The sequence below is a fragment of the Tyto alba genome, unplaced genomic scaffold (assembly GCF_018691265.1).
Source record: "Tyto alba isolate M040663 unplaced genomic scaffold, T.alba_DEE_v4.0 Super-Scaffold_8, whole genome shotgun sequence".
NCBI lineage: Eukaryota > Metazoa > Chordata > Aves > Strigiformes > Tytonidae > Tyto > Tyto alba.
Window position 1 is genome coordinate 10,293,478 of NW_024881329.1, and position 13,230 is coordinate 10,306,707.

The following is a 13,230-nucleotide window of genomic DNA, read 5'->3' on the forward strand; positions in this document are numbered from 1 at the left end:
CCAGCTGGTGAACTTGTTGGCATTCTTGCATACATTACCTACTTAGACTTTAATGACTTTGAGTCATTATTCAACAGGCTAAACACCATGCAAGTTCCTGTGCTTAGTATGTCTTACTGCTAGTATTGAGACTGGCCAAATGCCTGGCCAGCAGAAAACACTCATCTGAGGAGCTTAGGTGGAGTCCCACCAAGAATTTAGCATTTGCTTCTTGTATTATTTCAATGGCTGCCTTACAGCCGGTTTAAAAGGCTACATGCATGACCTCTTTTCCCAATGATATCCCTGAGCAGTCTTACTTTGTATAAAGGAGACCTACAACTGCCTTTGGATCTCCTGTAGCATTTTTTTATTGAGAAATATGAATGTAGCTTTTTGTGGAGTCATTCGCTATCTTTCAGGTGATTGTCGAAGTGAAAATTGCTCAGAAAAGTCTCTGGTGCCTTTTCATATTTTTTTTTTTTTCATTTTCTTTAGAAGGTGACTACAGTAGCACTGCAGTCATGCTACCCTAGATTGCCTGTCCTGCTAATAATATCCTAAATTGTGTATCAGAATGGCACAATTCTTTGTTCATTTTTGAGAAACAATTAGTTAATTAGTTAATCCAAATCCTACTAGAAAATGATGATTTTTATAAGTAATAGAGAATAACTTACTAGCAGCTTATAGCAAGAGAACAGTGTGCAAAGTACATGGTACTTGGAATACAAAGAGACTGTATTGAAACTTTTTGCTGACTGTTGCCTCAAATGAGTATGTGCCTCAATAAGTATTTGTTCTGCATTTGGACAACTGCTGCTTAACATATTAACACCTCTGAATGTTTTTCAGAAAGAGATGCATTTGACACTTTATTTGACCATGCTCCAGACAAGCTCAATGTAGTGAAAAAGGTTGGAAAGTTTTTATTTTTAAAATGCATAATGTGAACATGTGCATGCTTGTATGCATCTGTTTGTATGTATGTAGTGACTGTGTATGTATATAATATATAATTGTCATACTTTGCATACATTAAATACAATTAAGGTTTATGCTTAAACAAATACACAAATTCATTATTATAATGTTACTTTTTATTAAAATTTAGCAGCATGAACTTAACTTTAGAACATAGAACAACATGTAGTTATCAAAGTTTCCATTAAAAAGAAGTTCTCACAAAGTATATGTTGAGTAGAACCCAACTGGTGGATTGAGTGTACTGATGCCAAAGAGGTATCCAGTTTACAACTGCCAGGGGTCTGACGTAGAGGATTTTGGCTGCTGTCACTTTTGAGTGGAGTCCAATTGCCCACTTCCCTGTAGTATCCTACAAGGTTTTCTTTTAAGAATTATTATGTTTCAACAGTGTATTTTTACTTATATACATCACATTCATTTTATTTCTGTTCTACATTCTTGGAGGAAAAAAGGATTTTTTTTTTTTTTTTTTGTAACGTGATGTTTCAGTTTTAAAACTTAAAAATTGTGTTTCAGTGTCTTCACTCACTCACATTCTCTTCTGAGTGGAGTTCATACTGCATGTGTTGAACTGCTGCCGTACTGAACAGGCCTTCACTACATTGTTTTCATATTTCAGACTCTCATCACTTTTGTGAACAAGCATCTGAATAAATTGAATTTGGAGGTCACTGAACTGGAGACCCAGGTAAGATTTTTCAGCCTTTCTTAAAGGGGAGGGATAGTTGCACTGCGTTATGCACTATGCCCCCAACTTTATCCAGAAATATCATTAAATTACTGATTATGCTCTAAGATGTTATTTCAGTGGGAAATCCTTGAATTCTAAATGTGTTTGTGTGAAGAAGACCCTTGTCAATTAAGCAAAAAATCATGAGGACAGCTGAATTCCTCTAAAACAGTTTTGTACTTCAGTTAGCATAAAAATTAGTTAACATGCTACCTTTTGGGCGCTGCCAAGTGCTGTAAGCCGAACCTGTGCTTGTTTTGGTCAGGAAAGAACTCTGTCCACTTAGTTTTATCCCATTTCAATCTGAAAGTTGCTTCCTGCCTACCTTTACACAACCATGCAATTGCATGCAATGACTATTCAGTGAGATATGTTCTTGAAAGTAAAGCTACTCAAGTGTATAGGCAGCTCTACAGTGGGCTGCAGGCTTGATTGCACTACAGAAATAATGTTGTCCATGGTCTTCTTTATTTTTCTCAGCTGCTAAGTTTGCTGAAAAGAAGCTAAAAGAAAAGCTTAGTCCTACTGTATTAATACCTCCTCATGTGAACAATTGAAGCAGAAAATAGAAGAAAATTTCAAAGTCGGGCAGGCAGGATGATCTGCACTACCAAAAAAATGCAGGTGTATTCAGGACAGGCTTTATTTTATATCTTGATTCATGTTATTAAGAATCTCTGGTTTATCTAAATAGCTATCAATCTGATAGAGATTTTTCAAAGGTAAAATTCAGATTTGGGTGGAAATAATGTGTAAGGGCATTTAGAGAGGGTGTTCCCTATGCCTGCTTATTGCATTGTTTACTTGGGAAAAAACCATATTACTCAAATATACCTAGAAACCCCTTAGCATTTATCCAAAACAGTATTTTGTAAGATGAGAGATTGTATTTCTATCGGTTGAAAGAAAATTACCTATTTCGGGAAGGTGATGGGTTGCTTCAGGTAACTTTGATTGTGAGGATATCTCAGTGCACTGATTGTCCTGATGCCACAGGGGTAATAGAGAGGTCTTTAACAAAATCTTACGGATGTTGTTATTTTTTTCAGATAGAAAGGAACATATATCATAGCAATTAGATCCCTTCCATCTGTAACTACATACGCTTAAAATTAGATTGACACAGACTGGCAGAACATGGATGATTCTTTGTTCCTTTATCTCCTCCAATATACCGAATTTCTGTGTAGTCATGTGATTTTACCTATATTTTGCTTTTCTCTGCTCAGGGAATGCATGCCATTTGAGAGCTTGAAAAGTGGCTGTTCTGATCCCCCACAACTAGTAGAATAGAAAGCAGAGACATAGGTCAAAGCCACTGACCACCTCTCTTTCCAAGAACTTTGTTCTGCACATATATTTTAGCATTAGGTCAGTTTTGGAGACGTTAACAGAACATGCTAACTAAATAAAAGGAATCAAAGAAGTGAGGTGAGATGAGGTCTTTTACTTGCAATTGAATATATTTGCATTTGTAGTTTGTTGAAAGTTCTGCATTAGACAATATGTATCTTGTACACTAAGCAAAGCAATGAGTTATTCTTCAGAAAATTTATTGAGAAATGTCTTTTTTACAGTTTGCAGATGGTGTGTACTTAGTCCTGCTAATGGGTCTTCTAGAAGGCTATTTTGTTCCTCTGCACAGCTTTTTCTTGACTCCTGATAGTTTTGAACAAAAGGTAATTAGGTTTCATTTTTCTGTCAAAAACAAATAAATGTATGAACAGGTCTAGTAGTACCAGGATGACACAGCTTTTCCACATAAGGTTGATGTAAATGGCTGAAATCAAGAGAGGATGGGACTGGTAACTATTTCCAAGAATTTTTAAGATCTCAATATTAATGCTTATCCAGAATAAAAATGAAAATTATATTAAGGATGGGGTGGTTAGCAAGTATTAACTGATTTTGGCAGCCATTGTGTGATGCTGTCATTGAATCAGACTTACTGTTCATTAAGTGTATAAAGAACTGTACACATGAATTGATGACAGAGCTGATTTTTTCATGTCCAAAATCCAAGAATTTAACATTTGAAAAGTTTCATGTTTTTGAAAGCATAAAGGCATATGTGTAGGATGTATCATTTTAAAACCAACCATTACCTCAGTGTCTGTTGCTATCCAGGCAATTCAGCCGTCTATTCAAGACGAGCTCTTGATGAGCCATCATGTTCCAATTTTTAAACTTGCGGGAGGTGGGCTATTCTTACTTGTAAGTCATTTTTCTATGGGTATTATTAGTTCACATGTTTTGTTTCAATTACTTTTATATTTCTGAAACCACCATCACCACCCAGAAAAAAAACAAAACAATGGATTGTCTGGATTCCATGGACTAGATCTTCCACTGATATATGGAGCCCTGACTATTTTTTCCTTCCAAGCATCCGGGTCTGCAGCTTTAAATACATACTGTTTCGACTGTTTATACTATACTGTATATAGTTCACAATAATGATTACCTTTATTATATTACTAGGTCCTCAATGTATCCTTTGCATTCGAGCTAATGCAAGATGGTGGACTGGAAAAACCAAAGCCAAGACCAGAAGGTATTCTACATTTTTTGTATTATAAAAATTTACGCTGGATTCAGATCTTATCTCGCAGGATTACAGTATAGCTAAATGAAGGTTAAAACGTTAATCCAAGAGCGAAAGGCAAGATACATTTTGAAGTACTCAGGTAACTGCATTTTAAATGGCTGATAGATACGCTTTTTCAAATGTTGTAAGGCTTCCTTTCTTGAATGGCCAGGGTAAGATTTGTGTGACCAAACTTATGCAGTAATACTCATATTCACAGAAAGAAAAAGAATACAGTTGTGAACGGTGTCACTGGCAGATATGAATTGCTTCAATTGCTCCATTGTCCCCCATCCCACCTCTTCATACTAAACCTCGAGTATTCCAGTGCAATTTACAAAATTTTCACAAGAGATAGATGCTGTGGAAGAAGAATTTCAAATGCTCACATAACTACCTTTGAAAGCGGGACCTATTCATGCACATTTAAATAAGATTTAGAGCTGGAGACTGAAAGTAAAATGTGTCTTCAGGAAAGATGAAGGTTTTGCTGCTGACTTTAGCAGGGCCAGGATTCCAGTCCTCTTTGCACATATAAATACAGGGTTTTAATCCAGCTTTTAGAGCCTTTGATTCACCATGTTGCAGGGAACTCTTGTGGTTCCTCCCATGAGAAGTTACCAGTTCCTAGAATGCAGGAGCTGGATGTGCAGCTTCTGCTCCACTCTTCCCAACAGGGGTGGTAGCATAGTAATCAATATATATGTGTTTTCAAGACCTGTTGCAGATTCACATTCTGTGGTACACACATTCTTCTCCTGCTCTAATATTGGATTGTCATTCCCTGAGGATTTGATATAAATTAATGCTCAGAGTTTTATTTATAATTGGAAGGGCTCTCTGGAGGTTCAGGTACACATCAGTGAAGCAAGTTCTGCTCCATTCTGCTTATTTTCCATCCCTTCCAACTTCCAGATCATAACAGCAGCAGACATACACACATACACACAAAAATATGTCTCAGGATTGAGCCTAGGCTGCCTATGCATTTAATCTGGACCTACTCAGCCTATTTTTTCACTTCTTTTGATTGCTTGAACTCTTATCCACATTCATGCTTAACTAAACCAGTGGTGACTGTATCACAAACTTTTATGTTTGAAACAGTCAAAGAGAGAAGGGGGAAATAGTGAAATCTAGGGATCCAAGTAAAACAGAGAGTATCTGTGATCCCTTACTCCCCATGGAAGTTTAAAATTCTTATGGCATTTAATTTTTCAGGTATTTATTGCTCTAGGGGACAGCTAATTTTTCCAGTATAAATCAAGCCATAAGGATATTTCAGCATATATAAGACATTTCTTGTGCAATTATTGAAATGCTTAATATGAAACTTCCTGCCCAATGTGAATGGAAAAACACATCTGTTTTATGTGTTGTTACATTGGGCACAATGCCCGTACTTAAAATTTCCAGTGAGCAAAAGAGTATTGAAAAGGATCTTACCCTAAAAGTGTATACTAAATACTCTTTAAATTCCTACACTGTTTCTTTGAGGTTCTTGAAGAAAAAATATGCTGAAAGTGCTTTAGAATATGAAAAACATATTTAGTGGAAAAAAGAATGCGGTTAAATAAATGAGTATGAAAACCAATGATTTTTATGGGGTCAACAGTTTATTTGGGTTATTTTCAATATAATTGAAAAGGTATTAAAAAGCTTTCTGTGACCTTTTACTTTAAAAATGGCCGGAACATTAATCTACTGAGTCTATAGTGAATTCATTCGCAGTTTGAGCTTTTTCAGATTACTTCTTGAAATGTGTGCATGAAAGTCAATCTCAAGTTTCTCTTTTTGAAAATTGCAATCATTGAAATGTTATACATGTTAGTCAAATACATGCAGCAATGGAAATAACTCATCTTTCTCTGGAAGCATGCTTCTTTTTAGTTTGGACCTTTCTGTGGAATACTGTTGTGATGGTGGAGTCTTCTGGCAACTTTACAAAGACCTGTCAAAGTTATCTCTTTATTCATTTGAAGTTCTGCATTTGGAAAGGAAGGTGTTATGCAGCTTGCTGCTGGCCTGAGAGAGGAAACTTCCCGAGTTATATGCAAACAGTCCTGCAGAGTGTAATATGATGTTGTGGGAGCAATGTGCCCTTCCTGTAGCTTTTGACATTTTCTCTTCATTTTATACCAAGAGTTTTTGATCTGATTTATTAGGAGCCACAAAACCATGTGGCCATAGTTTCATCACCATGCATAGGCTCAGCATAAAATCTAGATTTGAGTGTTTTCACCCTTTGTCCATGGATGTCAGTTTGCCAAGTAGCTAATATCTTTAGCCCTTCAAAGTCTAAATACTCTGGGACACCATGCATAGGTTTGATTAGATTCATTCTTCAAAGTATAACCCTTTCACAATCTATGAGAAACATCTGTGTGGATAAATATAATGGCAAAACTCTCTGATGATTACATACACAATTTACCAGGCTTACTTGGAGATTTTGAAGATAATGGGAGTATGCACACCGTCTACTTTACACCTTCATGGCGAATCCCAAGCACCAAGGTTAGGAGATTGAATTCCTACACAGTCAACAGAAAGAGATAGGACAATTCTAATTCTATTCTATTTTTTCTAAGGGCAATCCTAAATCCCTGTTTGAGATTGAATATTCCTTGAAGCACTAGTGCAGACTGCTGCAGTAGTACTTGTCAGCTTGTTTTATAGATTTCTTGTGAAATAATACTGACTTTCTCAAGAACTTCTCTTTGAAACAGAAGGTATTCATTAACTTTTTGTTTCATATAAATCCTTTACTTTAGATGTTGAGTTTTTAAGGACTAATTCAGTCATGTACATCAGCTAACCCAAAGTATTTTCAGAAGTGTCTTCAAGGGACACTTGTATACCTACCTTCTTTAGATTCTTTAGGAAATGTAAATTTGCTTCTAGCTGTGTTGCTGAAATGAGGCCTAATAAAGGATGTTGCAGCCCAGAATAGGCCAAGTCCTTCAATTCTTACATAAGAGAAGAGTTCCATTGGTTCCTGCCCGATGATTTTTTCTAAATCATTACTTTTCATTCACAATTAACTGAAGACTCAGTCATATAAGTATACAAGATTCTAGGCACAGTTTGTCTTATGGGCATCTAAACCTTGGTTGCATTTCTGCATCAGCACCATTGGCCATTTGTATCCCTAACTAAAAGTGGATGAAATACTGATTTTTGATTTGCCAATTTAAAAACTGTGCTTTATGTATATTTCTATTCTTCTTACTATCTGTCTGATTCTAATGTTGATGCATATGGATATGAACAAGGAAAAGGAGTAGAGAATAGGCACTTTTTCTGAAAAATGTTTTGATGTCATGAAGTTACTAATTGGTTTTCCCTTGTCTTTTTCATAGATATTGTAAATTGCGACTTGAAGTCTACATTGAGAGTACTGTACAACTTGTTTACCAAATACAGGAATGTGGAATGAAGAATTGATTTGTGTGAAAGGAGTGTCAACAAAGAAAGCATCATAACTGGCATATTTTTCATCGGTATTCCTCTGCATCTTTATCCTAAAAGGAACTAAACCATTTATCTGAAGAATTTTTTAATTGATTATTCTTGCACTACTATTTTCATAGTAGATTTAAAACTAATATAACTTATGAAGAAGAAAGGTTTCGAGAAAGGTATTTGGGTATATTCTGGGAGAATTAATGTCTCAATAATAACTGCCTTCACACTGTTTTGTGGTAGGTGTAACAACAATGAAAAAAAATATTTAGTAGCTTTAATTCAAATCAGTCTTTGGAGCCAATCATAGGAAGATTCTGTACTGAGTATCTATTTTAGTATTTTTTACATATATCTTTTCTAATCTGGGGAGGGGAAGAATATTTTCCATCCTTGATGGAGGTTGCATTCTAGTTATGAGAAATGTGCATGGGGAGAAACAGTTAAACACTCTTGCTCACATCACAGCTAAAAAGAAGAGACTTTCTCAAGTGCTTAACCTGATTAATTTATATTTCCAGTGCTATTAGGCTTGAGTTTTATGGGTACAAACTGTGTAGTGGCTACTCATTCCTTCAGACTTATTATAATGTGTTACTTTGCTTTAAATGTGTTGTTGAGCATTCCGCATAAGCACACTTTGCAGTTGGTCACTTAGTTTTGTTCAAGGAAGAGATCTTTTTTGCAAAGTACACGTCAGAAAAACACACCTGTACAGTACAGTTTCCCTATAATAATGGTATTATTAGATATTATTAGACAGTAAAAGAATGGCTTCTTTTTCTTTTAGTAGTTTAAACACATGATTACCAGATTGCAAGTTTAGATTTATTGCTAAATAGGATTTAGAATTTGTCCCTTTGGTTGATTTTATGATGAATGTATTTTGCTGCATTATGTCCAACACAAAAAAAGAATAATAATTTTCTAGAAACATTGCTGTAGCATTTCAGGTACAAAAGCACTGCTTTACTTTTACCTAATCATCACCAAGTGTAAGCTGTAACCTGTTTGGTTTTAGCTTTAAAAAAGACACAAAAGAGAAATGGGAGTTGATCAACCACTAGTTAAATTTCCATAAAGAAGCTGATGGAGACTGCCTGAGTCATCAAAACCTGCACTGGCATAAGTTGAAGAGTAAATTAATCACTTGCTAGAAGTCTTGATGTTAGTATTAGATACCTTTCTAAATGAAGTGTTCTGATGCAATCAAGATTCTTGGGATCCTGGGTTACACAGTAAGGAAAAAAATCCTTAGGCAGAAATTACTGGACAACTATTTAGAAATCTTTGGACTGCTTAGTGCAGGAAGGAGACTTGTTAATAGTCATCCAATTATGGCAGAACTGGTATAAGTAGAAGGGAAAGCAATCTGTCAGCTCTTGAGTCTGTTCATCTGAAGAAATGCAGTGCTGGCAAGAACAGTCAGTAACAGCTATACGTTACTTTTATATAAAGCATTACATGCTTTTCATTTTTCCAGTGCTTTTTTTTTTTTTTTTTTTTAAATGGTAGAGTTTTCCAGTGCAACATTAGCATAAAGGAAAGACAAGCAATTACATTATATCTTTGATGAACACTAACTGATGTTTAATAACATGTTGATACTGGCTTCTGCTGGGGAGCTACAGAAATTATTCTTCTGAGAAGTAAATATCAACTTTTGCAAAGGAAAGTCAGCATTTAATTCAGAGGAGAATACCTGGATGTTCTCTGAACTTAGAAAATATTATCTGATTGATATAAGCATTCTAAATACCTTTGTTAAAATATTTTGTTACCTCTATATTTTTAACTGAGTTACTGAAATTAGAGGTACAGGAAATAACAATTATTTGCCTTTTACAGAGGGAAATAACCGGACATTTTGACCTCCATGAAAATGAACATGTTTTCATTGTATCTTTAATATCTAAGAAGCTAAACGATAGGAATTAATCAAGCATTTTTTGAGCAAACTGGGACAGAACTTCTCATGCATATACCAGCAGCAATTTCAGCTTATTTTAATGTGTAACATGTAAGTTTTTCATTTGCACACCTAGATTGTAATAATTGTAATAGTTAATTTAAAAATGTATGATGTTTTTTCTGCAGACCATGCTCAGCTGAAACACTCATTTACATCTCAAGAATGCCAAAATGGTTTGGTTGCCCATGTTTTCAGGAGTGCACTTTCATTAAAGAGGATATTTATATTTGTAAAGGAAAAAGGTTAGGAACAGTGAAACTGTTTTTTGCCTGGACTTGAAAATAAGTATTCCTGTGCTATATTGATATAACATTATTGGAGATTCTGGTCAGACTTCGTTTTCCATCCTTAAAAAACATAAAGCTGAGATAGAATGATGAAATCCTCATACAGAAATGCAATTATGCACCACCATAGAAACATTTAAACAATATCCAACCTTACACAATTATCTGTCCTATGGTAAGAATTTATGTAAATTAAAATCTGCTATATAAACAAGAGTGTCCTATGTAGATATAGACCCATGAGATAGTTTTAACACCTTCACAAAAATAGCATATGCTGCCATGTAGGAGTGAGTCACTGCTTATATTTTTGACAGTGTAGATTTATATAGCTATCAGATAAATATGAAATCTAATATACAGATTATATCTAATATTTATTGCTTTAATACAGAATATTATAGAAATATAGAATACTACTGTAGACAGTTTGCTCTTTAGCAATCAGTGGAGGCCAGCACCTTCCTTCAGCGAAGTGAAATGATAAGTTAGCTGGGCCAAATTCTGCTGACACCTATGATGCTTTTATTCTTGATACACAGCAATGTATTCTGATGTACAGCTGAATGCAGAATTTTCGCACTGTTTATATCACAATAGAAGTTGTTTAAGTTTTAGCTCAATCCTGATTTTATTTATAATTACTTTAAATGATTAAATAGATCCAAATCAATGGATTTAGCAAACAGTCACTTGGAGAAGCCAGTTTCTCTGCTGGTCCCAGAGGGAGCCTCTGATCTCAAGGCTGCTGTCTCAGCACTTTGGCTAGGTTTCTAAAGCCAGGTAGAATGAATCCAAGCCACTGCTTTAAGATCTCATGGTGGTATGTGGATTTCATCCAATGGACCAATGTGCTTGTCTGTTGTGCTCTGTCACATGAAGGCCGACAGGTAGCTGACTCCACTGAAAACTGGCAGATTAGCCTGCCTTGAGTAACAAACAGTCAGTAAACATTTCTGCTGCTGGGGCATTATGAAACTGCCAAAAGAACAGAGTTTTTTGTGCTTCTCTGACTTCTAATCCATCCATTGCATCCAACAATATGGTATCCAGATTTGTTTTGTGGTTGGAGATAGGCATCCTTTTGCTATTGATGGATCCTGGCATGCTCTGTCAACCACATAAAACTGTTTTTTTCAAAGAGGAGCTACAGATTCTTAAGAGTATGTCAAAAAGATGTTGTCAAAATAATTATCTAAAATCCTAATATCTTGAGGACAACTTCTTTCAAATTTCTTTCCCAGCTGACTGGTATTTAGTTCTCATAAAGAACAGGTCCTAGAAAAAAGGTATTGTAGGAATCTTTGCAAAATTTTACCTGAGACACATGTATAAAGTCCAGAATTGGATTGCTCTGTATTTCCAATGGAGTACAGATGTACCAAGTTTCTTATTAAATGAGCTGACTGCAGAATATCTAGTTCTTTGCATTTCTTAGTCAGTAGATACTTTCCTGTTTTAGGGGGGCAGCAGTCCTGCCCTTGCAGCTACAGAGTTCAGGAATTCAAGTGGGCCAGTGAGTGCTGGAATAGGGTCCTAATCTACTTCAATTGACTGTGGACCAGGTTGGTGATTGGCGTATCTCCATGTAAACCAGGGGCATTAAATCAACAGAGCATTTGTTCCTTTCTGTTTTGCAGAGGGTTACAGTACTTGGCAATAGTTTACATTCAGGTGGACTATATTGATTGAGGCAAATGCTACTTGGTTGACTTTTGTTCTTATTTTCATAAACTATGTTTTTAAATTAATGTTTCAGATTAATTTAGAAGACACCTTGCCACAAGCCACAGTGTTGTAAAGCAGAACGGCTTTTAAAAGTATGAGTTTTATTTCATTAGAGAAAGATATACATGATATTTAATATACTAGATACTAGCTTTAGGTCTATTTTTTGTTATTCCTGTCTTCCTATCAAAACAGCCTTCATGAATGGCCTGTGTGTGTGCCAAGCACCCAAGGAGAGAACAGTGCCTTGAAAACCTCTTGCAAGATTTTCTACACTGTTGCCTAATAGATTTTTGACATTTTACTATAAGAATTAGTGTGGGTCATCTCTTTACAGTTAAAGTACAAGTCTAAGAAATCCTACGTAGAAAGTTGTATTTAAAGTAAGGTATTTTGTTTTGATGTATCATATGAAAAATGGAGATAGCAGCACCAAAATTCCAAAATTGTGTATACCTCAGCATCCACAGATTTTCCAAAGAGGTTTTGAGTCATTTAACATTTACTAGGACTAATTTTATGTATTTTGACAATATTTTCTGTGTTACTATTTATTTTTGCAATATTGAGATTTTCTTTTCTGTCTAACAGTTTAATACTAGACACTCTGAAACAATGTTAGTGTCATTGAAATATTTGGTTCTCAATTTCAATATCAAACTACTTAAGAAAAAAGAATATTTGCAAAACTTGCTTCTTAACGTGTATCTGAAAATAATGGTTAGTTTAAATTAAGTTGCATTGCCTTTAACTGCAGAGTTAGCTTTCACAGAATATGTTTTATGTAATCTGTAAGAGACACTCTATTGCTGATTTTTTCTTGTTCTTTTTCTGAAAGTTTTCTTATGATCCACAATAAAATTTGTACCTGAAAATCAACACTGTATGTTGTTGTTGGGTCAAAATATGAGATATATGACAAAAAATTAGGAAGGCTGTATGGTTTATATTCTCATAGCTTCCAGACCTCTCTATGCATCTAATGCATTTTCAGTTACTTCTTTGTGGGTGTACTAGGTGTTTATTATTATTTTCTGTGGGGGCTGGTGACAGCTGAAAGTGGGTTGGCAAAAACAGCCATGTAAACATATGTTTGAAATGATTAACAGCAGCAGGTCAGAAAAATGCTGTGTTTGACTCAAAATAGCAAAGTATACCTCTGCTTTAATATTGCTGTGCTGAACACTTTAGTAGTGAATATTACAGCTGTGTATAATGCATTTTTCTGCAGAGAAATTTTGTTAATTTGAAATTTAACAAAATGTTAGTGAAATGTTAAAATGATCGAAATTAAACTGTCCATTTCAGAAAATAACTGCATTTAGGAAGATTTTGAGATATATTTTTTTATAAACTTGTTTTTGTTGTGACCCTTTAATACAGGAGCTTCAATGCAGAACTTGGAACCAGTTAAAAGTATAGGCATCTAAAGTGCTACAGATCGACATTTTTAGCCACTTGAATTACTGGAATGAATACAGAAGCAGGTGTTTGA

The 13,230-nt window shown here is 35.1% G+C and overlaps 1 protein-coding gene across 3 annotated transcripts in view; it reads left to right on the top strand.

The window, feature by feature from the left end:
* Window positions 1-12,632, top strand: part of PARVA (parvin alpha) — a 69,047-nt gene extending 56,415 nt beyond the window's left edge. For all 3 annotated transcript variants that reach the window (XM_042785463.1, XM_042785464.1, XM_042785462.1), the window contains exons 10-14: window positions 835-896; window positions 1,586-1,654; window positions 3,274-3,375; window positions 4,178-4,250; window positions 7,646-12,632. In XM_042785463.1, the coding sequence (XP_042641397.1) occupies window positions 835-896; window positions 1,586-1,654; window positions 3,274-3,375; window positions 4,178-4,250; window positions 7,646-7,722 (383 nt within the window). In that variant the 3' untranslated portion in view covers window positions 7,723-12,632. The remainder of the gene's footprint in view (window positions 1-834; window positions 897-1,585; window positions 1,655-3,273; window positions 3,376-4,177; window positions 4,251-7,645) is intronic.
* The last annotated feature ends 598 nt before the right edge of the window (window positions 12,633-13,230 follow it).